Source organism: Dipteris shenzhenensis, chromosome 28 (genome assembly GCF_047967505.1).
Source record: "Dipteris shenzhenensis isolate YYH24624 ecotype China chromosome 28, Dip_SZ_1.0, whole genome shotgun sequence".
In the NCBI taxonomy this organism is placed as follows: Eukaryota; Viridiplantae; Streptophyta; class Polypodiopsida; order Gleicheniales; family Dipteridaceae; genus Dipteris; species Dipteris shenzhenensis.
In genome coordinates this window covers 33,070,429-33,098,184 of record NC_141623.1, presented here as the reverse complement: position 1 = coordinate 33,098,184, position 27,756 = coordinate 33,070,429, and the positions used below count along the sequence as shown (strand labels likewise).

Genomic DNA, 27,756 nt, shown 5'->3' with positions numbered 1-27,756 from the left:
AATCCAATAAAGTTACATAAATAGACATAGATAAGGGATTTTTTAATTTGAAAATTTTTAAATTTCATATGTTTATAAAGGGGAGTATGTAGCTTTTTCTAATAGTGTATCCCTTAGGTATGGTTGCAACAATGTCCTTTGTTGATAATAGACCCCTTGCATGTGATGTCTCAACCTTGTGTTGCTACTGTTGCCGCTGCTATGCTCCCTAAAAACTGAAGTTGTGAAAGTCATTGACTGAAGATTTAATTGATGTCTTCTAGCTCATATATGAGTGTATTGCCTAAAGAGTAGAATCAATCTGGTGCTTCATAAATAAAATATGCTGCAAAATCAACTAATGATATCTCAAACATGATGGGCTTGTCCTCCTTTTTTGTGAATCTGGTCTTTCCGATACTTGTTACATGAGCCTTGCACATGAGAAGTGCATCAGCCAATGCATTTTTAAAATCCTTAATAGAGAACTCTGCTTCAAGACAAGAAAGCTCAAAAGGTCATCACCTGTTATGTTGGGAGAAATGGATACTTTATTACAACCATAATGACAAAGCAGGGGAATGGTGATAAAATTCAAGGCAGTTTTGCTAATAAATTGGTCAAACCCGCTAATTTACTAGCTGCCATATGGCTTGACACCACCACAAGACATGCTGATGTGGCAGACTAATCTCCCATTTGAAGTAATCAAAAAAAGAAATGCAACAATATACAAGCCTCGCATCCCTAAAGGTGCCAACATTGAAGCAATCTCTCACCAAAGCATTGAAATAAGCAACTTGCGACTGGCTTGGAATAGAATGAGCTGTTCATCTGTCGAAATAATTTTCTTCAAGACATTGAACGCATCTTAACGGGAAACCGAAGCAACAAAATCTGTAATAGAAGTTGCTTGACTGAAAGGAACCTAAGATGTCCATTTTATCCCAAATGATAATTAACTATGTCAAATAAATTTTGTTGATCTACCCTTTCATTAAAGTTGCCAAATGTGACGATGAAACTGAGCATGGCATCTCCTGGTTTGGGTTGTCTTCTAAGGCTGCTGTACAGAAATCATATATTTGAGACTTTAATAGAACATACCTTCCAAAACTAAACCTTACCATCTCTGAAGCTTCTAGGACAAGCAACTGTAGGAATCCGTCAATAAAAATGTGGAGAGCCTAGGTAGGAAGACCTACCACCCGAGTACCAACCTTGTTACCCGAGAAGATGTCGTTTCAGAATAATGAGAGGAGAAGCATAAACCAGAGCCACTGCTTAGACATCTTCCAGGTCGTCCCAACACTTTTTCCTCACCTTTCAAGAGCACTAAATTTGTAATTTTGATGTCGGAAAAAAAATTATGCTGCTTGGAATTCAAGCATAGGCCCATTCCAATATGCCCCATTGGTACCACAGGAAAAGGAAGGGCTTTGCCTTTTAAAGGGGGTCGCGGGTGCCAGGGGGAGGGCTGTGGGGGTGGGTGGTAGTGGTGGTGGTTTTGGGTGTGCGGGGGGGTGGGGATGTTTCAAGTCACACCAGTTATTGCACTTCCTTTCCTGCCGCCACCACCCCAAAAAATCTTGCTACAAGTCGGGACATCAGACATTCAGGGTGTTCTACATGGGCTTGAAATGCACTTTTGTATAAAAGGTGCCAACAGTGAGACTCATTCGGCTTCACACAGGTAAAACCTTCCTCCAGCTTCCCTTGATAGACTCCATATCCAATCATGAAAAGCTGACATCCGAGCAAATTAAGTATATTTTTCTGTAAGATGACTCCAGCTATCATTATACACTGTCAACTTTCAAGGTAACGCTCTACAAGCTTGTCAACAAGGGAACGGATCTGCCATGCCCCAAAAAGATGGAGGCAACAAGGAAAAACATCAGGTACTTGAACTTTATGGTACAGAAAGCATTCAGTCCACTGCAATGGCATTTGGCTGTTTATGTATATGTTAATATTTCAACAGGCATAATGAGATTCTTACCTTATTCTTTCGCTTGATATCAAGAAACTTGGGAACCTCCATTGCCATCTCATACTCACTACTGCGTTCCATCACCTGAAAATGGTCATCGCTACTTATCAATGCAGAACTGTGTGTCTCTCAAATCCAGTAGAAATAGAGAGACAGAAAATCAGAGTCTAACTGGAAAGATCTGTAGCATTCAATTTGGGGGAAAAAATTTACGATAATGGTTTGAACCACTTGATCAGGTCTTAATACATACATAACCTTTCATTAAAACCCCAATAGATATCATCATGTGGAAAGTTTGTACTGAAATATCAAATCAATCAGGCCAATAATAATTGAGACTAGAATTACCACATAACATATGCTGTTTACCTTGGCAGTCGCTTTCTTGACAATGTTCTTGTAACCATCCTTTTGAATTCTCCTGGTCTTGTATAGAGGTGCGAGTAGCTGTCCCACGTACTCTGAGACAGCCTTCTTGATATGCTCTGATCCCTTTAGGCTGTCCCTACAACTGTCTGAACTCGTTGGCTTTGCCAAGAAATCAGCACTGCCTTGGTTTGGATCTGATGAAATAATTGTGCAGCTCTCCAAGAAGCTTTCATTCCTCTTTTGGTTCCCTGTTGAAGGTACACTATTTAATGATAACATACTGCTGTTAAAAGATGCCATGCTTTCATGAGCATATCCTCCGCTTGCATCATCAGCAGCCTCTTTTAATCTGATGGCAGTGGCATCCTGTTCCAACCAATGTCTTTCTGGCTGTGAAAAGTGACAGTCGTTTACCTCTCTTAGATTCTCTGTACAAATCGTCGATAGACCAGGCAAGTTAGGAACTGCGAGAGACAAACCATCTCTGCTGCTAGTTCCGATATCTGGCACTGCCAACATACTCGGACTGCCTAGGTAGCTACAGCTATCACTGAAGTCTATTGACCAATCTCTAACTTTACAGTTCCGTGCATCTACTCCTGACGTGATCTGCTCTATTCCATGCAAAACCAGCTTTTCTCGTTCGAGAGACTTCCTCCTGTTTGACTCAGTTGTGACCATGTACTCTCGTTTAGCAAATTTGTGGAATGATAGGATTTTTGGAAGTTCTGGTTGGGTACTTTTTGCAGCCTCAGCTGTCTCATAAGCCTGCAACAAGTATGTACAGAACATTAAAAGGCCAGCTCATCACTTGACAACACTGTATAGCTGTTTGATTACACAAGGTAACATGACTCTCAATCGCATTTGTTAGTTCCTATCAGCAGGTGCAGACCACAAAGCTACAGAAAGAGTCAGAAGCACAGCATACACAAAACAACAGCCCTAGATCTACTTAAGTTTGAACAACAATGCAAAGTACCATACAATCAGAAAACATGGAATTCACAATTGACCTTTGTGGCAGCAGCTGCTGCAGCTTTAGCTGCTTCTGCAGCAGCAAGAGCAGCAGCTTCAGAATCTGAGATAGGTCCAGCTGGCTGTCCTCTTGACCCACACTCTGCATGCTGAATAGTATCATCTTTCATTTCTCCCTCTATAGCAAAAATTTCCTTTTCTCCGCTCATAGCATGGTCATTACTATCTCCCTTCGTACCCATTCCGTCTGTATTTGGAAGACCTAGCATTTGGTTCTCTTTTTCTGTGCTAGCATGCAGAAGATTTCCATCAGAGACCAGAGGAAGCGATGCTGTTTCCTTGGGCTCCAGCATCGAGGCACTAGGTGACAAAACCTTTTGTTCCTTGACCTTTGCCTTTGATGAAACTCCGGCACCTTGATGACTGAGAGGACCGATTGACTGCCTTAGTGGTTTGACAATTCCAGCAGCTTTTTCTTTACGGAACAGTTCCATCCATATGTTGACGAGCTGACTGGCCACGGCACGAATATCCCGACTAGTATGAACAAAGACCTTGTCTTTCACAGTCCGTCCAATACCTGCAACACACAAACCAGTTCTGGAATAAGTTAATTCAGCTCTCGAAGAGTTCTCCTGGAAAAAGCTACACTGTCAACTAGCTACACAAAGCCAAATTCAAGCAGCTACTTGTATTAATACAATACAAATAGCTTTTGCACAGTAATTTCCCAGAAAAAACAGCATGTACCTGACTGGCGTACAGGTGACAAATCAGTTCCTACAACAAGCAGTAAGCGTACACAGTGCCGTAAAAGTTGAGTTCCATCCTTGCCCATGGAATCCTGATCATACAAAGAATTAAAAGAACATCAACCCTTGTCTCATGCCATCAATGTCAAAAATGAAAGAACGGTACTCCAAATGAAGGATACCAGCCAATCAGTCTCCAAACATACAAATACATGAAGCTATGTTTGGCTGGTTCTCTATACTAGAGAGTCAACCTGCGTTTATTTCATCTACCAGAGGTTGGCACCATGTTTATGAACAGAAGAAACTGGCAGGACCTTTACATCCCTGCTAAAAGGCAACGGTTGGACAAAAAGAGGTATTTTTTCACTCATGATTTCCCACAAAATCAGGCATGGAACGGTAAGATACATCGTGGTTGACCTTAAACAGGGCCTCCCTTCTCTAAAACAAATATCTGTGAGCTTCCCTACAGCCATAGAGACTCCTCAACTTCGAAACAATTCCTATCAACGAAGATACAGTAACGCATGAAATAACAGCTAGTTACTATAGTGATTCCTCTACTCTATCGTTCAAAGGCCTCCCCACTCCCAGGGGGGGGAATTTACAAAGTTTTCTATCATACTTGAGGCACTACTACTATAATTCTCACCGACATTCTCTAGATATCACATCCGACAAGTTTAAAAGTCACATACAGAAACCTTATTGTACAAAAATAGCATCTTCAGGATGTTGGATCAACAAACCAGAATCCAATTGTTCAGGACTGTAAGACCCTCTTTAGTGCCCGCAAAGCCCTTCAAAGAAGATGCAGGCAGCTGCAGCATTTCCTTAGCCAAGAGCAAACGTCCAGAAGTTGTTTTTGCATTCCCAAACATGTCCTGCAGTAATGTAGCCCTGCTGAGCGGTTGCTCATTACGAGCTAGCTTTCCTCCATCTTTCCTAATAGCATTTGAAAGCTCTGCAGCTGTAAGCCTCTTAGCCATATCCCTGACCTCATTTCTCTCAGTGTCTGATTGTCTCTGTGCCGCAGCCATTGCTTCAGCTTCCGCCAGAGAATCACCTCTGTTATATAAAATATCAATTATCCTGACTGCCTCTCTAAGCCCACTCATCATGGCTCCACCCACAGTATCAGGATGCTCTTTGCACGTTGCCTCCCCTGCAAAGAAAACACAATTCTCAAGCGGCCGTCCTATTATGTCATAATCCTCACCTGATGCTCCAACAGCCACATATGAATAGGCACCTCTACTGAATGGATCACTACCCCACTTCGTCACTGCAAATGCTGTTGGCTGGGGCACTGCTGCTTCCCCAAAGAGTTTCCGGAGGACAGTAAGGGCATGCCCAACCAATTCCATACCTTCCTTCTCCTCCTCCTCAATGGCAGCCTTCCCTACTACTAATGCAGTCAGGACAGGGGCCCCCACTGTTCTCTTTAAATTCCAAAACATGAAACACCGGCCTCTGATTTCTGTCCTGTCAGCTGTAGCACCAAAGTAGTCCACAGTTTCATCCCAAAAGGCAACAGGAAATTCCATTACTACCTTATTCAGCAGACCAAATCCAAGCCGTTGAATTGAAGAAACTTTCCAATCAGGGAGAGGTGGGACAAACTCCAGCATGCCAGCTTTTAGACAGCCAAGAGGAACTGTAATAAGCACTGCATCACCCATGAACAAATCCCCCCTGTTGGTTTGTACCTTCACTCCTGCTTCACCTTTACTCTGCTGATCTTTGCCACAATATTCAATTTTTGTAACTACTTGTCCCAACTGGATGTTCAACCCATCTCCTAAGGCTTCCATGACAGTGCTGTAGCCTCCCTTTATCATACAATGGGGCCCAGCAAAACCACCATACACATCATCCTGATTCCAGTAAGGAAGAGAGACTTTCTTCAACTCGGCTGCACAGCCATATTCGAGATTTGCAAAATGCCAATCCATGACTCTTCGTTCTAGAGATAGGTTGTTAGCTGTGTTCTTTACTGACAGACTGGACTGGCTCGTTTCTGTGGCACTAATGTTCTCTTCTTCAGCATAGTGGCCATCTTCGGCAATTCTCTTTGATGAATGGTCCATCCCCTTTGGTGAAAATACATCTTTAGATCCTTGTGTCCTTCGCTTTCTAAGGACAAGCTCCAGTCCTTCTTCAAGTGACATTTGCATTGCAACGTCCCCCTTTTGAGCAACCAGCATCACAGTGTCATCCAGAAGGCTATTGTATTGGGCTTCAAGTGCCTCATCTATGTCAGCAGGAACCTTCACACCAGTGACAGAATCAAACAAAGGACAGTCTCCCCTCAATGTTGTGAGCTCTAGGTTCAACTGTTTGCACAGCAACGCAGTAGGATCCGGCCTTCTTTCAGTGGCCACGTCTGCTTCAACCCCTGTAATTATACTTGCTCCCAGATCTACTGGGCCTGAGAAAGAAGTACGATCTGTAAAAACCCTTCCTCCAACACGTTGCCGTGCTTCCAGGACAGTCACCTCGACATTCATGTGCTGAAGATGTCTGGCTGCAGCCAAGCCGGCTGGTCCAGCACCCACAATGATGATTTTTTTCTGCCCAACCTGCTTTTCTTGATCAGATGTCGACAAATCAAACACAGTCTTTGTTTTCAATGCTCCCTCAGCTGGCACATTACTCGACTTGGAGTCACACAAGCCAGTATTATGCACGACTTCTGTGCTATCAAGTCCACTACACTCATCAGCCAGATCAGTTGCTTCTGTCTGCTTGATTTTGATAACTTCTTTAAGCTCTCTCTGATTACAATCTGAAACTGGAAATCCGATCTCTGTTTTAATATGGTTTACTTCACTGTTTGTGGCCTCTTTTTTAACTTGTAAAAAGTGGTCCTCGGGGTTTTTCATTTCCTCAGTCTTTGTGCCATCTTTAAGTTCTGCCTGACCAGCAGGCAATACCAATTTTTCAGACGTTTCCTTTTTCTTCTTCCCTCTGGCTTTTAGTCTTTTCTTTATGTCTAGTAATGACTCTTCATCCGCAATCTCAGCTGGAGAGCTGCCTGTTTCTTCCAAATTTACATTTTTGTCAACTTGTCCAAGCAAGCTTGGATCAAGGGAATTCAATTTTTGTTCTTGCACAACAGGTTTCTCATCTATATCCATAAGTTCAGCATCAAACTCACCCATGCCTTTTTTGGATGGTCTCATCATGTCCAAGCCCTGCTCTGATCTCCTCTTTCGTCCATTCAAAATGTCATTTTCCATTAATTGTAGCTGCCTGTGAGTAGTAAAATCTTCTTGCTTAACGTCTTCCGCTTCTCGCATCTGACTAAAGATTGAAGCAGCTTTCTCATGTCCTGTGAGAATCTTCCCAATTTTTGCTTTATTTCTTCTAGAATATGTGACTTGTGCCTCAGACTTCAGTTTCAACTTCTTTTTTGCAATACCAACATTTATGTATCCCTAGCAAGCCAGACACCAAAATAATTAATTAACTCATCGCAACCAAAACGGAACCATAACTTGCCCTCAAACCATAACAAGAGACTTAGTTGAGCTTGCTCCTTAAAATCAACAAAGAACAAGACATCCGAATTTCTATCCAGCACTAGCATGAGAGAAGCATACATGGGAATTCAGAAAATCATAAATTTCACGAAGAAGAGAAATGCGGGGACTCTCTTCCACAGAAGCCATTGCACTTATTCCACAGTCTGTGATAGACAAAATATGGCACACATCCTTTTCCCAAAAACCCAGAATTGAATTCCTGCAAGGTTCAAGTCACATATCAGATACTCTGAACGCTTCCAATGAAGAGCATTACCTACTCCCTGTGACCTTATAGAATTCCATATTTAGAACGAACTTGCTGCAAGTTTAGGCCCAATTTGAAGCATGTGACATAAACAAAAGGAAGGGAAAGCATCCAGAAAATTTATGTGTTAATAAATTTTTTAAAAAAGTGGAAAATCATTGCTTAAACAGTGTGATACAAATCCTTAAAAAGCAGGCCAATTCGACACCAATGGAGGGGAAATCAGCCACTACAGACCAGAGAACTCGTAACTTCTTTCCTTTCTCTGAAGAATGCATCCCAATGCAGACTGCCCTCTCACCACCCTGTGCTGGTTTCACCAGGCATGGATACTAAGAAAAGATGACAAACACACATACATCATGCAATGCAGCAAAAATTTCTACTCAAGCCTTACCCAAGGTTTCTGAATTCTGAACAAAAAAGCGCTTGTGAAAATAGACTTTGTAACGAATCATTGAAATGAATTATGACAGGGAATACAACAAATGAGCTACAAAACAGAAGGCCACAGTCCATTCCCCATATGCACTGACTGTTTAGATAGTAGAGAGACAGGAGATTGATAAGAAGATACCTTCATCTTTAATGTCAACTGTACTAGGAGCTTAAAAAATAACAAACTCCCAAGCAGCTTCTAAAAAAGCTTCAATTTTGGGTACAACACTTAAGTATTCCAGGGGCTTTGACATATTCATTTTATGGCAACAATGGTGCCACCTTAGCACAACACCATGCCCACTGTAGAATTGTACATCAAGACGAATCTAGGTCAAGAAACGTAAATTCTGTCACGCATAGCAAAGACTAGCTCCTTTGCCATCCCCCAGCAACAGGCAGCGGTGGATTTAGCTTCTCCTTACAGAATCGAGCAAGTATGGACTGATTGCAACAAAAATAAGGCTTGGCAACCAATCAAGGCATCCATTGCAAGGCAAAAAACTCATCCTCACCTTCTATGTACAAAATAACTATCAAACTGTTCCCACCACCACCATGTCCATCAACTTACCTTTCCCCTGCAGAAACCCTTGAAGAATTTACAAAAAAATAGAAATTCAATAGGGCATTGAAGTCTCGAAAGTACACTGCCCAGGACGGAGCAGGTGCATGATCCTACAAATGTCTATAATACTTGACATGGCACCCTACATGCATACCAAACTTCAGTATGGTTCCTCTTGGTTCTATCCTAGACATGCTCATCAGCTTCTCCTCATATGGGGGCCCTTACAGATTGAGCAAGTATGTGGACTGATTTGCAACATAACATAAGGGCTCGGCAACCACCCAAGGCATCCTCAACACAGCGAAAGCTCATCCTCACCTTCTACGTACAAAAACCCATCCATTTCTCAATAAAACCCAAGCTGTTCTCACCACCTCCACGTACCTTTCCCTGCAGAAAATCTTTAAAGAGATTTAAAAACAAAACAAAAATGATATTATTCTTTGGCTTCTCCTCATGTGGGGGCCATTACACACTGAAAAATTAAGACAGATTTGCGGCATAAGGGCTTTGCAACCACTGGAGGCATCCTCAACATTGAAGACATTCATCTTCACCTTCTAAATATGAAAATCCACCCATTTCTGAATAAAACGCAAGCTGTTCTCGCCACCTCCATATTTATCAATTTACCTCTCCCTGTTGAAACCTTTGACGAATTTACCCAAAAAATTATAGGAATTCAATATTGCACTATTCTCTCTGATGTAAGCTATCCAAATTGAAAAAGATGTTACCACCACCACCCACTGTAGAGCTAATTACACAGGCAAAAGCAGGCCACTGTGTGGGATTTTTTCATATAAAGAATAGGTGAAAAAACTGGCTCCTGCATAGGAGATCAAATATAACAGATGGAAAGAAAATACCATTACATTTTGGTCCCATAATTATGTAACAAGCATATAAATGGTCGACACAAGCTATAAATTCGATAGAAACTTGATATAGTCTATCCTTTTTAATGTGACAGCCGTGAGCAAATTCACCGCCATCTAGGAACCCTCATCGCTGATGACATATGCCTGATAGACTGGTCCCTTCAAAGGAAAATATAATCGAGCACAAATGATGCTGGGAGTAGGCGTCACGCGAAATTTTAAATGGAGTGTAACCATTGTCATAAGAATGCCCTCACCACCCAAAGATTTAAAACAAACACGAAAGTAAATAGTACAGGTGGATAGTAAAAAACCAGCTTCCAATATAAGCACTAATAGGTCCAAGCATAATCAAGGGTTTTAATGCTGGATCAAAAAGAGTAAAATGATCCACCTCCTATGACATTTACGAACAGGTCTTCCTTTCTCCATCCACATGGGCTTCTCAAGGTCACTAATTTCCATGGACCATACATGCTAAGCCTTTCTGAAAAGCTCAGGAATGATTCAGATTATAGGACAACCTGCTACATATGAGAGTCCGTACAGCGAACATATGTAGTTGCTATATCAAAGGCAAGAATGTAGGTAGGTACCTGCATTCAAGGTATTCCTGGAGTCCACCCCTTCGTTTCAAGATGTCTTTGAATCTGATCCTTTCTGCGGGGCTAGGGGTATGGGCTTGCAACCCAGCTGTTACAGCTGCAGTCTCTCCAGTCGAAACCTGTGGTAGAGATATTGAACCTAATGCTGTCTGAGCCGTCCCTTTATTAGGTAATGCCTTTTCACCAGTTGTAATATTGTCAATTGTTGCCTCCCGTACTCCTGTCAAATCTTCCCATTCCATGTCCCCTTCATAAGCCATGTCATCATGCCTCCGCTTTCTTGTCTGTCTAGCACGCTGTGAATCTGTTAGTTTCTTGCCACCCTTAGCTTTTGGGCCTTTTGAGGCCACCTTCTGTAGCACATTCGTTGTAGACGACACTCTCTGTAGCACATTTGTTGAGCCCCAAGTTGATTTTCTTATGCCATTCATGCTTCTAAGGGAACGAGGTTTCTGGTTCACGCCAGAAGTTGACAGTCCATTCAAAGACCCTGGAGTTGTTTTCCTTGTGCCGCCAATGACTTTATCAATCTGCAAGTCCTTGCTCGCCAAATCAGTTTTCTCAAAGGCTCCAGCTTCTGTATATGATAATGAATTCTGTGAAGAACGAGCAAAATCGTCCTCCAGTCGCTCCAGATTGTAAATTTTGGACATCATGTCGCTTCCTTGATCTGCAGAATTCTCTTGTAAGGCCATCTCCTCTTCCCCTGCTTCTTGAAGCCTTTCATATACCTGAGCCTTGAAAACACTATCAGTGGAGTCTATCACTGACCGACTTTTATTCAGACTTTCATCCACTGCATTCAACCCAATATACTTCTCTGGGCAAGTTCCATAGTCATCAGCTACAATTGTCATCTGTGCACACTCATCAACAGCACCTTCAAAGGCACCCTGATCGACAACGCTGCTCTGATTACCGATCAAAACCTTATGCAGAAACTCTGCACCGTTACGAGCAAGCGGCTGCTGAGAGATCTCAATTTCCATAACTTTGGCATTGATGTAGTGTGCATGTCCTGTCTTCTCAAGCAGCCCTAGATTGAAGTATACAATGCTCTAATTTACTGGCCAGATAATGTAGCAAGCCGAAGCTTTCTGATCTGCTCCCAAAAACCCCAACTTTCACATTGTCTGAATACCAGTTGTGTCATGAAACGTTGCGGTTCCTGTGAGAACTTATGATTCAACGGCTCCTGCGTAGCTGACAGCTTTTCTGGAGGCACAAACAGCGGAAAAATCCCGGAAACTCTTTCAGCGTTCCCGAGAGAAGGGGAGCCCAGGTGGGGGAACTGAACGGGAAGCATGCAGAGCGATATACAGGCAGAAAGAGACCAAAAAAAGCAGAGCCCATGAGAGGGGAGCTTACCGGGGGGCATGCCGAATCGAGAAAGCGGGCAGGGCAAAAATCCAAATCGTGGAAAGGGCACCGAATCAGGAAGTGGGCAGAGGAGGCGAGGGGCAGGGAGGGAGGGAGCCTTGGATTTTGGTAAGGAGAGGGTGGAGAACTCCAAGATTCAAGGCAAGAGCTACAGAGCTGGAGAGGGAAGAAGGGCAGGGGGTGCGGTTAGAGGATGTGGGTATATGGAAGGACAGAGAAGTTGGCAAGGTGCTGGATTGATAGGCAGGAAAAGCCTTGAAATTGGGTGTATGGACTTGCAGATAGGGCTTTGCAAGAAGAGAGAGAAAACACACCTACACGCAGAGCCAGAGAGAGAAAGTGAGAGTCGGTCAGTGAAGAGAGAGAGTCTAGCGAGAGTATGTCTCAGTGAGAGTATGCCTCATGCTACCTTGTTATGCGCATATATATATATATATATATATATATATGATTCACCAAGCCTCTTTTTATTAAGGCAGGTGGGTGTGTGAGTGTGTATGAGTTCAACCCTTGGCTAGGCCCTGGCTGCACCGCAATACAAAAAACTAGAATGCTTGGCCAACTCCTAAGTATATGCGCCACTGCTAAGTAAAAGGGCTATTGTAAGTAGTCTAACGGCTTAGAATGTGCCACATGGCTTCGCAGGATTTTAGAGTTTCATAAAACGCTCTAGTGCTGGCCAAGTAAAAAACAGCCCTAACCATCCGATATCATGGTGCTCACCCCCTAGCCATCGATCAGCCTTCTTACTAAAAATCATCCTTCCCCTCTCTTTTGGTAATAATTTTTGCCCTTCCCTCTCTCGACTACATCCCACCTTCTTACTAAGAATCATCCTCCCCCTCTCTTCTGGTAATAAATTTTGCCCTTTGCTCTCTCGACTACATCCCATCTCAGAGCAGCCTTTCGAGTTGTGCTTTCTATCCGTCTGGTGAGAACACTCCAACTTTCAAATCACTATGCAAACCATAGTGCTTAAAAAACAATAGGTAAGCGTCTTTATTAGCCCAAAGGCACTATTCAAAATTTCATGTTTTTATGCAAAAATAGTTTATGAAGCAAGTCCACAGTTTATTGCATTCTTAGAAAAAGGTTTTGTATGTCCGTGTGAAAATCGTGTGTTTGTCAATGGTGGTTTCTACAAACGTCTTTACATGGGTGTCGAGTGGAAGATCCCCTCCATCGTACAATTGTCGGCTCTTCTCCTTGAGGATCCGATTTGCGACTGACAGTACCAAATTACATTATCTGAGTGTCAAAGTCACTACAGCCCAATTGAAGTAATCCTGGATATAGACGAGGTCGGAGAGATCAACCAAATTTGGCGTAAGGTGCTGTAATTTTTGCCAAATTGGTAGGCACTGAAGGTTGATGGAGATCGTGCAATTTGAAGGAATAAGTAGCCGTAGAGCTTGTTACGTAGAAGGGTGTTGCCCAACAAAGCAGAGTTCCAACCTTCATTCATCGCTACCTTCCACCCACATATGAATCCTTGTGCGACGAGTGAGGGGAGTGATGAATTCCTTAGCAACTAATAGACTACAAGCACGTTGCATTAGAACCACCATCAGACTCCCATTAGATCCATATACAAAGACAAACCCAAACTTGAACTTGTGTAATTTGCTACATCAAGTCATTCCTCTACATCTGGTAGGAAAAGTGTTCCAAGAGATGTCTTCGTCTTTGTGATAGAAGCCGTTTCACGAGTTCTTGTGATTGCTTTTTGTAGGTAGACATTTGTTGACAAGCAATCTTTGCGATGTAATAGCTACAAGTTGCTGGAAGAATCCCAAGTTTCATATGTATATTTAAAGACTATAATTAGTTCACAACTTACAGAATCCTTTTCTTCTACCGAATCACCAACCTGACATTGGTTGAACTAGTATGCAACCCGCACGTTGCGCGGGATATAGAGAGAAGCTCCTCTTGGCACATGCATTGATCGGCTCTAAAATTGCTAATCAATTCACCTTGCATACTTGGATTGATTTTTGAAATCTTGGCTAAGTCTTAACCCATGGCTTTATCTCCTGCTTTCCACGTAACAGTGGCTAAGTGGAGAGTGAGGATGTTGCGTGCTCTACTTCAGACTTCCTCTAATGATACTTGTATTTTTGTGCTATCCATAGTCTATTGAGCGATCTGAGAATGTTGAAATCATCCCGCTCAAGGACACACGCAAATCCTCTCAGGCTCACATTGGCAAGTTTTTGGGATATTGTCTCTCAGCGTTTGACTACGATTATGACCATTGACATTCAAGTAATATGCCAGTTTCCTATCCATTCGTGAGACTTATCCTCAGCGCTAATATTCTCGACGCTTATATTCTCGACGTTATCTCGGCACCCAGGGAAGGGCCCGTTCCCTCGGATTATAACTCTTTGGGGAAGGAAGCACGCTTCCTCCCCACCCACACTATGTGTGGTTATAATAATTATATATTATATATTATAATATTAATACTTTCAATTATTTATCCATTCAAAATTTCTTGTTTTTAATTTGAATTCTTACAACATTCCTCTCGTTTAATGCATGTTATCGATGTGAGGGAGTAAGGAAATCCAAGAGGGATGCAAGATTGAAGGATGACTACACCTTTATTCATATGGTTATAGTCCATGTGACAATATTGTATAAACTGCAACGAGGATCAGTTATTGTATCACCTTATTCATGTATTTGTTGGACTTCAGCTTCCAAAATATTGGCATCACAAAGTCAATAATAAATCACCACCCCTAACATTTGCAGGAAGGATCGGGTCCTAATGGACCTTGTGTCGTGTCTCATGTCCACTATTTTACTCATTCGCTTTTTTCCTTAAAATTTTGATAAAATAGTAGGATTCACCTTCAATTATGGGTTACGTGCTCCATGATGGAAAGGCTAACTGTCGCAAATCTAGTTATTAATTTGCACTTGCTCGTAGACATGAGGATTGACGGCATGGGATGGGTGTGTAGTGCCCCTTTGCTTTTACAACCACTCAAAGTATGTACACTTAATTGAGTTTAAGAATCAAGGACTACAAGAAGCAGCTCTATTCTTGGCCATCTACATAATCTCACCATCTTCAGGCATTGACTATCACAAAAGTGAATCAACAAATTGCCATGCCCAAAAAGTGTAGGCTATACACATCATAAAAACTATGGTTCCATGAACAAAGGGTTAGAAAGGGGTTTTCATATAAGATATCCATGTGCATGGGGACCGAACTAAGTTGTGTATGCATGGGAACCACACTAAGATGTGAGATATATTAGAGAAATTTTGTATGCATGGGTACAAACACTAAGTTATGAGATATATTAGATAAATTGTGTGCACATGGAACCAAACTAACTAGAGTAACAAAAAAACACAGTGCGTGCATGTGTGTGTGTGTGCATGCCATAATCTATCTAAAGGGTTTGTAAAAAAGACAACCAACTTGCAAATGAACTTATGCTCGTATAACGAAAAATAGAGATTATACCATACTGGAGAGTAGAGCAGGGGTATCCCACAGGGATACCTTTGTGTCAGTGGCGGTCATGAGTTACATATTTGGAAGCATGAATTATCTAAGACCCACTCTATTAGTTGTACAAGTTCCTTAAGAAAACAATAGAAAGGAAAAGCTCTTATACCACAATGCTTTAGAGCAATTGCTAGGGAGTTTGCAGAATCCAAAGTTGGTTAGCTTTTAATAGCACATTTAGGATTGGTCAACAAACTACCATCACCCTTCAGAGGAATGTTTTCATATCACAAAGTGATGTCAAGTATGAAGGCAACATTTTAAGATTCGGTAAATGAAATGGGCACTAATGGGTCGCTCGATAAAAAATTAACAAACTCCACAGCATTTTCATCTCCAATCAATTGCAATGCATTCATATTTTTTTGAAGAAAATTGTAGGAGGTTCAGGCGAAAGGTAGCGTGAAATTTTTGGCTATGGCAGAAACATGGCTTGAAGGTTTTTGGCTATGGCGAAAAACACAGCTCAGCTTGAAGGTGTTACTATCAAGAGCGGGAAGTTGCCTTATTCTCTCCTAATCACTCTCTACTTCTCCCTGCCACCCCATCGCTCTCCCTGCCACCTCACCTCTCCCTACCATGCTTTCCTCCTCCTTCCTCAACCCTCCACCTCTACCTCCCTCCCCCCTCTTGCCTCCACCCACCCTTTTTCGCTCCATCTCCTCACCTCTCACCCTCCACCTCCCTCCCCCTCTCTTGCTTTCTCTCCTGCCTCTCCCTCCTTTGCTCCCCCTTTCCCTCCCTTCACCTCTGCTCACCACGACTCAAACACATCCCTTGCCTCCCCTCTATATACTCGCATGAGGAAGGTTCTTGATAAGAACTTCTGAAATTAGGTCGAATGCGCCCATTAATAAGCTTATGCATAGGTTAAAATTTTCCACTCATGAGGTGATTAATTTAATTCTATCCTTTCAACATCCTGGGGACCTATTTGTTTATAGGCTAGTTAAAAAGTCAAGGGTAGACTTGCATGTCCAAAAAGCTAGTGTGGGTTCTAAGAAAAGAAAAATTTTCTTTTACTTTTTCATGTTGAGAGGACCAAAGTTCAGCTAAGGTTGAAGGGATAGCTTCATAATTTCATGCAAAGGTGGGGGACTTGAACTTAAGACATCCACTACCCAATGACAAGGTCTTACCACAAGACTACATAAAGATGTTGTAAGAAAAGTAGAGTATCAGGGCTTTAAATTCTTACCCTCATAAATAAGAGGGGAAGGGCCCCTCCTTTGATAAATATAAGGCAAGGGGCTATTTCCTCTCATCCCTCCCCTCCTCCCTTTCCACTAATCAATACATTTTAAGGACTTTTTTGGGATGCTATAGATATATTGTTTGAACCCTGCACTTCAATGTGTGTGTGTGTGTGTGTTTAGATTAAAAAGTCCCATCAATAATTGAGCCATACAATTAATTCCATCAATTGGATAAAAAGTTTAAAAAGGGAAACATATAAGGAAAAAACGTTTGAGACATCTAAGTTGAAAAATGCAACAACTAGAGTTTGCAAAAATTTCAAACAAAATTACGAATTTTTAATAATATTGAGTTTTACAAACATAATATTGAAAGAAGATCCTCAGGCAGTCCAGGTTCCAAGGTCGGGGTCTACTTACGTGCCACCATCCAACAAACTAGGTGTTAGAACATCATACTTATTTTGGGTAGACATGTAATGTCTATTTTCCCTGGCTTGTTATCGCTTTACCTAGGAATATAGACAACCATATCGATTCTTAGATAATTAATAAGTTTCAATGATAAGTGAAGTTTAAGTCACAAGTGGAGTAAGGAGCGAATGAGTGCATGGGTTGAGAAGGGATTAGAGGAGGTATGGGACGATTAGTGGGCTTGGTGTATGGGGTGGTTAAAAAGAGAGTGTAAGGGGAGATTTCACGGGGGTAACATAAACGAATAATTCATAGTTAGGGAAGTATACATGTGTGTGTGTAAAGAAATAAGTGTTTGTGTGCGTGAGATACATTTACTAATCAAAATTATTATTTGTGTGTGTGTGTGTGTGTGTGTAGTTATTAATAGATGATCTATTAGTTTTTGTATTTTTTCCTCTAGAGATTAGTATTTGGGCAGCTTGGAATTTTTAGACCTTACAATATGGAAGTTGGACTTGTCTGTTCTATCATAGAACTTAGAATTAGAAATGATATTGATTATTATACCTTGGAAAGTCAAGCTATGAGATTGAATTGGGATTAAAGCTATGTGAAGCTTGCCTTAACAATGGGGTTTAGTCTTGTTTGGTATGAAATAGGAAACATACACCAACATGCGTCTACATGATTTCAACGATCCTTAATAGTGAACCCATGTGACCATGTTTTGTAGGCAAAATTATGGCACATAAACCTACTCAAATTGGGTTATTCTAACCAATAGCCTTCCCCCTATATGGCTCGTCAAGCAGTTTTAACAATGTTTTCTTTGGATGCCTTCCATGAGAAGGTGAAATGGATAGTCATCAAGGATCGTACCCAGAGTCCAGAGTCCCATGTGACGCTCCACATTTTTGTGTGACACTCCATATTTTGTGTATAAATTTCTTTTTGTTTTTAGTAGTAGTAGTTATTTGTGAAATTTATTTTCATGTCAATTTTGTGTTTTGAAAATACTAATAAGTGATTTGAGATTTAACAAATCCCAGAAAAATATATATATATATATATATATATATGCATGGGAGTTGTGACCGGAGTTTGTAGGTTTAAAGGAAGGTCCAGCTTTGCGGATTCTAAAGGAGAACTTGGAAAGGAGTGATTGATTTAAAAAGAACTAAAGTTATTGCTAGAATGGTCCAAGAATGGAGCAAATTGGTCTTGAAGGGCAAGTAAAGCAAGATAAAGTGGAAAAGCCAGCTAAAAGTGGGGAAAAGCAGGTTGCACATTTCTTGGATAAAAATAGCAGTCACTATTTTGACCATAACTTTTGATTCCAAACTCGGATTAAGAAGCTCTTTTTTTTGTTGGAAAACTGAGATTGCAATCTACAACTTTACAGAAGAGGTCAAGATCTAATTCCATGATCTATCAAGTTGAAAACTTAGAATACGCAGAGGCAGCAAGGCAACATATTTCAAAAGCTTCGAGATTGAGATTGAGAGTGCGAGTGAGAGTGAGATTCTTCTTTCGTCTATCATTGTATCATCTTGAGTGAGAGTGAGATTCATTGAAACACCTTGGTGTGAGTGAGAGTGAGAGTGAGAATAGCTCGGGGGTGGTCGGGCGGTTTGAGCTCTATACATGGAGTATTGTGACTCTCGGATTGATTGTAAATGATTTTGATTTAACAGAAAGTCTCCTTCTATTGTATTTCAGTTTTCTCCTTCTCTCTATAGAATCAATCTTGATTTCAAGGTTTGGAGCATCTGAAGTGGTATCAGAGCTAGTTGAATTCCTGATTGTGAGCGAGAGAGATGGTTGACCACCATGATGAGGTTCAACGGAGGATGTTTGAACATGATCTTTTGATTCAGACACTTAGTGAGCTAAAATGGATAAAAGGCAAGGCTATGGTGGATACTTCCAAAAGAAACAAGACAAATGGAGATCTCAACAATGGTATTTATGTAGAAATACCTTGAGATGATGATGTTATAGGATCAAGACCACGTAAGAGAACACGAATGGAGGAAGATAATGTCGAGGATGATGTTGTAGATCCAAGATCTCGCAAGAGATCAAGAGTTGAACAAGATGCTGCTGAATCAGCTCTTAGGCAAGTCTTCAAGAAGGCAAAACTTTCAAATTTGATGGTGAAAAGAAGACTAGAGAAGATCTTGAAGCTTGGCTCAAGAGCTTGAAGATTTCTTCACCCTACGAGAATTTGATGAGGTTGGAAAGGCAAAGATTGCATCTCTTCAACTCCGTGGAGTTTAATGGAGAAAACATCAAACATAAAAGACAAGAATGCATGATACTTCTGTAACATAAATTAGGCACCGGAATATGAAAATCAACAAGAACCCTCGCTCAAACTTCCACCTTGCTCAAACACAGTCTCTCAAATTCTGGTAATCAATGTTTATGATCAACACTTTATATGATCTACCTCTATGTTGTCATTGTCTCTCCCAAGTCCAGGTTTCAAGGGTATTGGTCAACTACAGTTGTGTCATTTCTCATTATAGCATAGGTGTTCACAAGTATAGCATAGGTCCTTGGGTCATATTCCTGTGAGAGGTGTAGGCTAAGGCATGGAAAGTAAATCTCATGCATGCTTAGGTGAGAAAGAGGTTTTGATCACAACAATGAATGGAGGACCTTGCCTCCATGGGAGTTCAAGGGTTTAGAATGATTTTGCAAGCTCTCAAATTTTGGTAATCAACGTTTATGATCAACAATCTCATGCCATTTGATATGATCTACCTCTATGTTGTCATTGTCTCTCACAAGTCCAGGTTTCAAGGGTATTGGTCACCTACAGTTGTGTGATTTCTCGTTATAGCATAGGTGTTCACAAGTATAGCATAGGTCCTTGGGTCGTATTCCTGTGAGAGGTGTAGGCTAAAGCGTGGAAAGCAAATCTCATGCATGCTTAGGTGAGAAAGAGGTTTGGATCACAACAATGGATGGAGGATCTTGCCTCCATGGGAGTTCAAGGGTTTAGAAGGAGTTTGCAGGCTCTCGAATTCTGGTAATCAACATTTATGATCAACAATTCCATGCCATTTTATATGATCTACCTCTATGTTGTCATTGTCTCTCCCAAGTCCAGGTTTCAAGGGTATTGGTCACCTACAGTTGTGTCATTTCTTGTTATAGCATAGGTGTTCACAAGTATAGCATAGGTCCTCAAACAATCCCATGCCATTTTATATGATCTACCTCTATGTTGTCATTGTCTCTCCCAAGTCCAGGTTTCAAGGGTATTGGTCACCTACAGTTGTGTCATTTCTCATTACAACATAGGTGTTCACGAGTATAGCATAGGTCCTTAGGTCATGTTCCTGTGATAGGTGTAGGCTAAAGCATGGAAAGAAAATCTCATGCATGCTTAGGTGAGAAAGAGGTTTTGATCAAAACAATGGATGGAGGATCTTGCCTCCGTGGGAGTTCAAGGGTTTAGAAGGAGTTTGCAGGCTCTCAAATTTTGGTAATCAACATTTATGATCAACAATCTCACGCCATTTTATATGATCTACCTCTATGTTGTCATTGTCTCTCCAAGTCCATGTTTCAAGGGTATTGGTCACCTACAGTTGTGTCATTTCTCATTACAGCATAGGTGTTCACAAGGATAGCATAGGTCCTCAAGTCATGTTCGTGTGAGAGGTGTAGGCTAAAGTGTGGAAAGAAAATCTCATGCATGCTTAGGTGAGAAAGAGGTTTTGATCACAACACTAGATGGAGGAACTTGCCTCCATGGGAGTTCAAGGGTTTAGAAGGAGTTCGCAGGCTTGAGAAGGGGGATAGGATTGAGAAAGCTAACTAGGAGTTCCAAGGTTTAGGGGAAGTCCAAGGTTGAGGAGTGGAGAGCTAGTCTCTACCACTGCTCAACCTTGGAGAGCTAGTCTCCTTCACGACTTCAAGGGATAAAGGGTTGAGAAGGAGGATCAAGGCAGGAAGGAGGAGGAGGGAGGAAGGAGGAGATGGACAGAGGGGGAGGAGGAAGGAGTTGGAGAGCTAGTCTCCTTCACAACTTCAAGTAGTAATGGGTTGAGAAAGAGGATCAAGTGAGGAAGGAGGAGGTGGAGGGATGAGGAGAAGGAGGAGGAGAAGGAGGACGGAGGAGGAAAGAGTAGCATAGAGGATGAGGGAGAAGGGAAGAGGAGGAGGAGGAGAAGGGGGGAGGATGGGGGATTTCAAGGTTAGAGCATGCTATCACATGATAGTGTTGAGGGAGCATGGACAAAGGAGATCAAGCACATGAATGCCAAAGTGCAATGAACACTGAACCCCAAAGAGTGGAGCTTCATTCCATTGAGAGAGATTTATACATGTTCTCTACACAATTCGAAGGAACCTCAAAGGTGGGACCTCTTTTGTAGGAGGTTTCTTTGGTAAGAGTCTCCATTTTTTGTAAGAACCTTAAGGGTGGGACCTCTTTTGTAGGAGACCACCAAGGTAAGAGTCTCTACACTTTTTGAAGGTACCTCTTGGGTATCTACACTTTTTAGAGAGACATATTAGGTCTCTACACTTTTTGGGGGGACCTCAAAAAGTGTAAGATTTTAGTATTTCTCTCTCTAGATCTTGATTTTGCAAGTATGATTGAATCTTCTGTAAGGAGGATTTTGGCTATCCTCATCCTTTTAGGCTCATCATACCATCTATCATGGTGTGGAGTGTGTTAGGCAGAAGAGGGGCAGTGTGAGATCTATGTGGAAGATAAAATTCGATGCATGGAGTGCATTTAGAGTGTTTGGGGGACGGTGCGTGGGGCGAGAGTGTAAGTGGCGAGTTGTGCGGAGACCTGCTGGTACATTAAGAACTCATGCTGCCCTGTGTCTTCCAATGTCAATTCCTTTGGGTGGCTAGAGGTGCGCAAGCTCTCATTCTCTGCTTGCATGTTGAATGTAAGGGCACACTCTTGTGCTAGGAGATCCTAGAGGGTTTGGATCCTGTCTATCGGAACCCTCTCTGAGCCTAGCGTACTATTCCTCGATGTGCACCCTTCATTCTGTGGCACGAAGGTTGGATTCTGCCTTATCCAATTGGTCCATGAGGGTTTGCACCAAGGATTCACTGGCAAAAAGCTCATCCTTGAGCTTGGTGAGGGAAACTTCCACCTCTTTAGCCTTGGCCCGATATTCCTCTACTCTATTGAGGGTAGTTTGCTCGGTAGCTTATGCGACAACCATAAGAGTGTGGCTATCGCGCACGTTGAGTTGTGCTTGTAGGAGAGAGAAGGACAATTGGGAGGTGTGCTATTGCCTCCTCTACAAAATTGTTCGTGCTACCTGTAGGAGCTGGGCCATCTGATGTCTGGTATTGTTGTGCACTACAAAATTGTAGGGCTTCTGTGAGCCCAGCCCATGGGGACGAAGAAGATCCGATGATGAAGGAGGAGATCTCCTGGGGTTGGATGGAAGCTGTGGCCGTGACTTGGGGAGCAAAGGGGGTGGCTGGAGTTCCTTGGGCTTCAGAGTGGGGGCCAATCTGTACAGTATCATCCCCAAGGAAGTCTTTTACGTGAATGGGGTCTTGGCTAGTGGCCTTGCCCTTAGAGTGTGGAGTGGAGTGCTCGAGATGGTGCTACCTTCATAGGAATTCCGGCACCTGGCGGTCTTCATATTGTGCGTGTAGTTGGCTATTAAGGGGTTGTTGAGCGGATCTATTCTTAGTCATTTGGGGTCAGCTTCTACTCGAATAGGTCCTCTGGCTACTTTGTCGGCTAGCCCATATCCAATAGGTGACTGTTGCCCAGCATGTGATAAAGCACGGGCATATATAGCATCGGATTGCCTAGGACCTCACTGTGCATCTTGAGGTCTTCCCTCATCTGTGTGTGGAAGTAGTCAGCCTAGTTGGTGACCTGTGGCACTACCAACCTTGCGAGGATGTTTGGTAGGATCGATTGACGGTGGTTTGTGTGTTTGACTTGGGTTTGGACCACGTGTGCCAATTTCTCCATCTCAAGCTTTGTTATTTCGGAGAAGTGGATGCGGCCCTTGCTCTTCTTCCTGTCATAATGGTAGATCTTCTCAAGGGCCTCGTGTAGGGATTTCTTGTGGGAGTACTTGTCTGCAATGATGGGGAGGCTGAAGGTAGCATGCACCACATGCACATTGAGGTGGTAGAAGTGGGGGGTGCCTATTGCATCATAGAGAATGCCGACATTGGAGTTTGAGTTGTAGGCATTAAGGAATTCCCCAAGAAGCTTCATGTCAAGGTGACATGGCAGACGGTCCGGAATAGGCTTGATGCCTATCATAGCTATGGAGGCTTGTACCTCTGGCTCCTTGAGAGATTGGTACACGGATGCATTGTGGTAGTAGAGGGTATGGCCGACTAAGGGATGACAGATGGAGCCTAGAGGAAGGGCATTTCATTTGCTTCTACTGCTGGAAGGTGTTTGGTGGGCACCACGGTGTAATCATGCCCCTCATAGACACATTTTGAGTGGATGGTGCAGCCATTAAGTTGTTGTGCAGCCAGGCTTCTCTGAGTGGCGAGTGTGTCAAGGACCTTACGATCTTGTACTCCCCTTATGTTGAAGCTAGGGTATGCTTCTTGGATGCCTTTGAGGGGGTGGTCACTCACAGCCACTGCTGCTGATTGTTCCTGGGAGGCCTGTTTCATTGAGATTTCCTCCTCTGTTTGCAGTTTCTATATTAGGATGTCTGAGGGCATCCAAATTGTCCTTGAGGGTGTGCTCTGGGATTCAGAGGGGTTGGTGGGCAATGGATTTGGGGGGTGGAGATCGAGTTCCATCTCGAATTTGAAGAACTTGTTGTTGGGATCCATGGGGAAAAAGGAAGGCAATTGCATGAGAAGAGAGTCAGTGGAGGAGGACGAGGCTGAGGACATTCCAAGGTGGCTAGAATGCAGTTTGGGAAGAGATAGGGGGCTGAAGAAGATTTGACAAAATTTTGACAGAGTTTTGATGTTTTTGCTAAGGCGATGATCCGGGGGATAGGGTGGCCTTTTATACTTTCTGGTATCCTTATGGCTATGGGGATGGCATAAGGCGATGTGTCGGTGGGATAGGAGCTATGGCAATGGATTGGCAAGATAGGAGCTAAGGCAATGGCATAAGACGATGGGTCGAGGGAGTGGCATAAGGTGATGGGTCGATGGGATAGGAGCTATGGAGATGGATCGACACGATAGGAGCTAAAGCGATGGCTGTGGGGATAGGAGTTGCCAAAATTTGTGAGAGAGAGAGGGGGGGGGGGAAGGAGAGAGAGGGTGGGGGGAGGAAAAATGGAAAGAAGGAAAAAAGGAAAAAGAGGTTTTGCACGAAGGGAAAAACGGGGTGAGAGAGAGGGGGGGGAGGGAGAGATGGGGGGGTGGGGAGGCAAAACGAAAAGAAAGAAAAAAGGAAAAAAGGAAAAAGAGGTGTTGCATGAAGGGAAAAATGGGGTGAACAGACTAGGTGATGCATAGACTTGTGAGGTTAGTGTGCAAGGATGCAAAACATGAAGAAAATGCACAAGAAATGTACTGGCTGTATTCACCTAAGGGGATGTAAGCCTGTGCATTGGAATGCGAAGGACTTGTGAGTTGCTAGTGCATGTGGGTGATATGCCTATCGTACACTCACCTAGACTTGGACTTGATGACTATGTGGAATGCAATGGAGATGAATGCTGAACAGCAGCATACTATGTCATCAGCCAAGTAGAGCACTTGTTGAGTTTGTGCATCAGCCTGGTTGTCAAGTGTGTATCAGCACTGCAGTGTTCACTCTGATGGAACTCTCTCAAGGTAAGGCACATGGGTTCTTGTGTGGCTATAACTGGAATGGAAATACATTCTTGTGGTACTGCGACCCTTGGTGTGGTAGGCAGGTTATGCTCAGGTAACACTCCAGGTCCTCCATTGAGTAAAGTGTCCTTTGATGGTGTGCGCACGGGCCTGGAGGAAGGTTCTTGTGTAACTAACCCGCTTTTAGGGGTTGGCTCTTGTGTTGCTTCCTTGGGGACCTTGGCAGCCTTCTCCTTGAGTTGTACTATCCATGGAATCATGATACTCCTCAGGCTCACGGAATTGATCATCGTGCTAGGCTCGAGGGCAGGATCTTGTGGGACTACATCAAGACTTGGCACAGGTTCTTGTGTTATTACCTTATGAAACCCAATGAGTTGGGACCACGTATTCAGTGTCGTCAGAAGTTTCTAGACCCATGCATCTCGTTCGCCTTGGTAGTAGCCCTAGGCTTCCAAGAGTAAGGATTACCAAAAAGTGAGCAGAGAAAAGCGACGGCCCTAAATAAGCGAGCAAGATTAAATAGGTTTCAAGCAAGCGAGCCCCTCATCCAGTATCTTATTCCTCTCAATATAATTAGAACAATTGATGTGATCATAAGCAAATCAAACACATTCCAACAATGAAGGCATGCCTAAAACTCACAATTAACTTCTCTTTCATCCTCATACTATCACATTTGAGTCATTGTGGGGAGGTAGAGACACAACAATACAAAAAATTTGCAAAACACTACTCAAATTGAACATCCACACATCAAGACCAAGATAGAATATATGATTGAAAATATGTAAACATGATCATGTGCTACATTTACATATCATGTCTTTTATGCTTGTACAAGATCGTCCATACATTCTCGATCCAAAAACATGGAAGCAAAACCAACTATGTCAAAAGAAAAAACATGCATTTTCATCATAAGGATTAATTTTTCTTAGTGAAAATACCTATGTAATCTAGACAATACCATGCTTTGAAAAACTTGGGGAACCAATAAAGGATTTTTATCCTTCCATACTTCTATTATGATCAATGTTTGAACAATAGATCTATCAGAACTAGAAACAAATGCATCTGAACCACTATGTTAATTGCTCATCCAATATCCTGTAGACTATTATGTTAAACTCAATACGTGACCACAAACTCAAGAATAAGAGGAGCATGATTCAAGTGAAATAATTGGAAAAGACACTCTGTAACTAGTATCTTGCTGCATCTAACAGAAAATATACACCAGGCGTTAACAAGCTTCTATTTCCACCCCTATAAGCAAACTCGTATCTTGTAGTATGAAAAACTTTAAGGAAAACATTGCACTTAATGCATCAATTAAGCCAGTGACCACTCATCAGGCACAATTGAACAATCATCAAGGAAACTCTAGTCAAGCAAGTTGAAGCAAAATACCAAATATCTATTCGGATCTATGCCGTGGTGTATCCACCAACCATGAGTAGCAAAAGAACCTATGAAAAAGGCAAAAAACTCTACCATGATCACTTCCATGCTACAAATAAGGGAATACATAGTCATTTTAGGGTACTTTTGGGGTTCGTTCCCAAAAGTACCCTAAAATGCTATCTATTTGTATTCATAAAATCGTTATGAACATTATCATGTTCAATATAAGGATAGGAGCTAGCTCAATGGGTAGTCTTAAACAAATATAAATACTATTCGAATTTTAACCTTATGCAAAAGCTTTTGTTTTAACACAAAGTAAAACTTGATTATACATATAGATGGGAATCAGGTCACCATTGTAAGTATGTATTTAGTAATTAAGTTGAAAATATTCCCTTAGAAAAGGGTCATAGCTCAATCAACATCGTACCCATATTATATATCCAAAATTTACAGGATCTCATTCATACCATTAGAATGTTTTCATCACTTGTCATAAGTACTAACCTCAATTGGCATTATGTATTTGGGTCAAAATAGTTTTTAGTATAGGATATAATGGAGTAATATATTTATGTAATATCTAGTGATCATAGTTTCTAATATAGGATAAAATGGAGCATAGAGTAATGTTGTCATTCAAAAGTGATAATATACCTTCTTTGACCATATACAAGTATCATGCATTTGTAAAAAAATTTAGTCATAAAATGCAATATAATGTGCCCATAATGCATGTACATTAAATCTTCACATGTTAGAGTGAGAAAGGGAATAATTTAACTATAAAATCAGGGCTCAATGTAGGAAATGGTCTTCTATGCACACATGTATGCTAAGGGTCTCCCATCTAATACAATATTGGAAATTGATGTGAGTATGAGTGTATGCATCCATCGATGATGTATATGAGTGTATGCATCCATCCGTGATGTATATTGTTGTGCTAATCCGTGGTGCTTTACAGCTTGAGTTGTTTTTAGTGCAATTAATCACAACAATGTTGTAATTTTTAAAAGAAAAACGCCATAAAAATTTCATGCTGCAAAACACACACAAAAAAAAGGCATTTGTAGCATTAATCCAAGCATTTCTTGCAAACAATCTCCATCCCTCCCTTTCCTCCTTACTCCTTCTGGCCACCTCCACCCTCTTGCTGCCCTTCAAGACTGCCTCTTGCCTCCTCGCCTCCTTGCTTCCTCACCTCCTCACCTCCTTGCTTCTTTGCCTTCTCACCTCCTTGCATCCTGCTTGTTGCTGGTCATTCCAAGGCCGTCCCTCCCCTCATTGGCCATCTCCCCTACTCCTCACGTCGTCCTTCCCCTCATTTTGGTGTCTCCAATGAAAAGCTTGGGGGTCTTGTTTTTGGAAGGGGAAGCATGAGAATGGAAGAACGTGTGCTTCTGCCACCCAAAAACAAGACCTGCAAAGCCCTTGCTTAAGCTTGAGCCTCTTGATTTTGGGGGTGTAATGGGTCGAAAATGGCAGAGTGTTAAGCCATTTTTGACCATTACACTCCCAAAATCAAGAGGATCATTCAAGCTTATGCAAGGGCTTTGTAGGCATTGCAAGTTTAGTAAATGAAATCAATCAGATTAGGAATTAGCAAACGCATTTGGGAATGGTCAGAAATACTTTGTTTTTGAATAATGCCTTGGATCATGGGATGGGGTCCCAT

At 42.1% G+C, this 27,756-nt stretch overlaps 1 protein-coding gene across 1 annotated transcript; it reads right to left on the bottom strand.

The window, feature by feature from the left end:
- Window positions 1-614: 614 nt before the first annotated feature.
- On the bottom strand, window positions 615-12,013 carry LDL3 (LSD1-like 3). Its single transcript, XM_087399218.1, has 9 exons — window positions 11,736-12,013; window positions 10,359-11,582; window positions 7,683-7,824; window positions 4,827-7,517; window positions 4,073-4,166; window positions 3,361-3,902; window positions 2,345-3,112; window positions 1,982-2,056; window positions 615-1,836 (listed from the first exon to the last, which is right to left on the bottom strand). Exons 2-9 carry the CDS (start codon window positions 11,354-11,356, stop codon window positions 1,789-1,791), a joined length of 5,358 nt encoding a protein of 1,785 aa, XP_087255344.1. The 5' UTR covers window positions 11,357-11,582; window positions 11,736-12,013; the 3' UTR covers window positions 615-1,788.
- Between the last annotated feature and the right edge of the window lie 15,743 nt (window positions 12,014-27,756).

What these genes read in the sequence shown, in the direction of transcription:
- LDL3 (XM_087399218.1), bottom strand. Translation starts at nt 11,356, where the DNA reads ATGGAAATTGAGATCTCTCAGCAGCCGCTTGCTCGTAACGGTGCAGAG. An exon ending in TCCTGAACAATTGGATTCTG is followed by an intron (nt 4,167 to 4,826) that starts GTTTGTTGATCC and finishes TTGTATGATCAG; the next exon opens with GATTCCATGGGCAAGGATGG. An exon ending in ATATCAAGCGAAAGAATAAG is followed by an intron (nt 1,837 to 1,981) that starts GTAAGAATCTCA and finishes GGGGCATGGCAG; the next exon opens with ATCCGTTCCCTTGTTGACAA.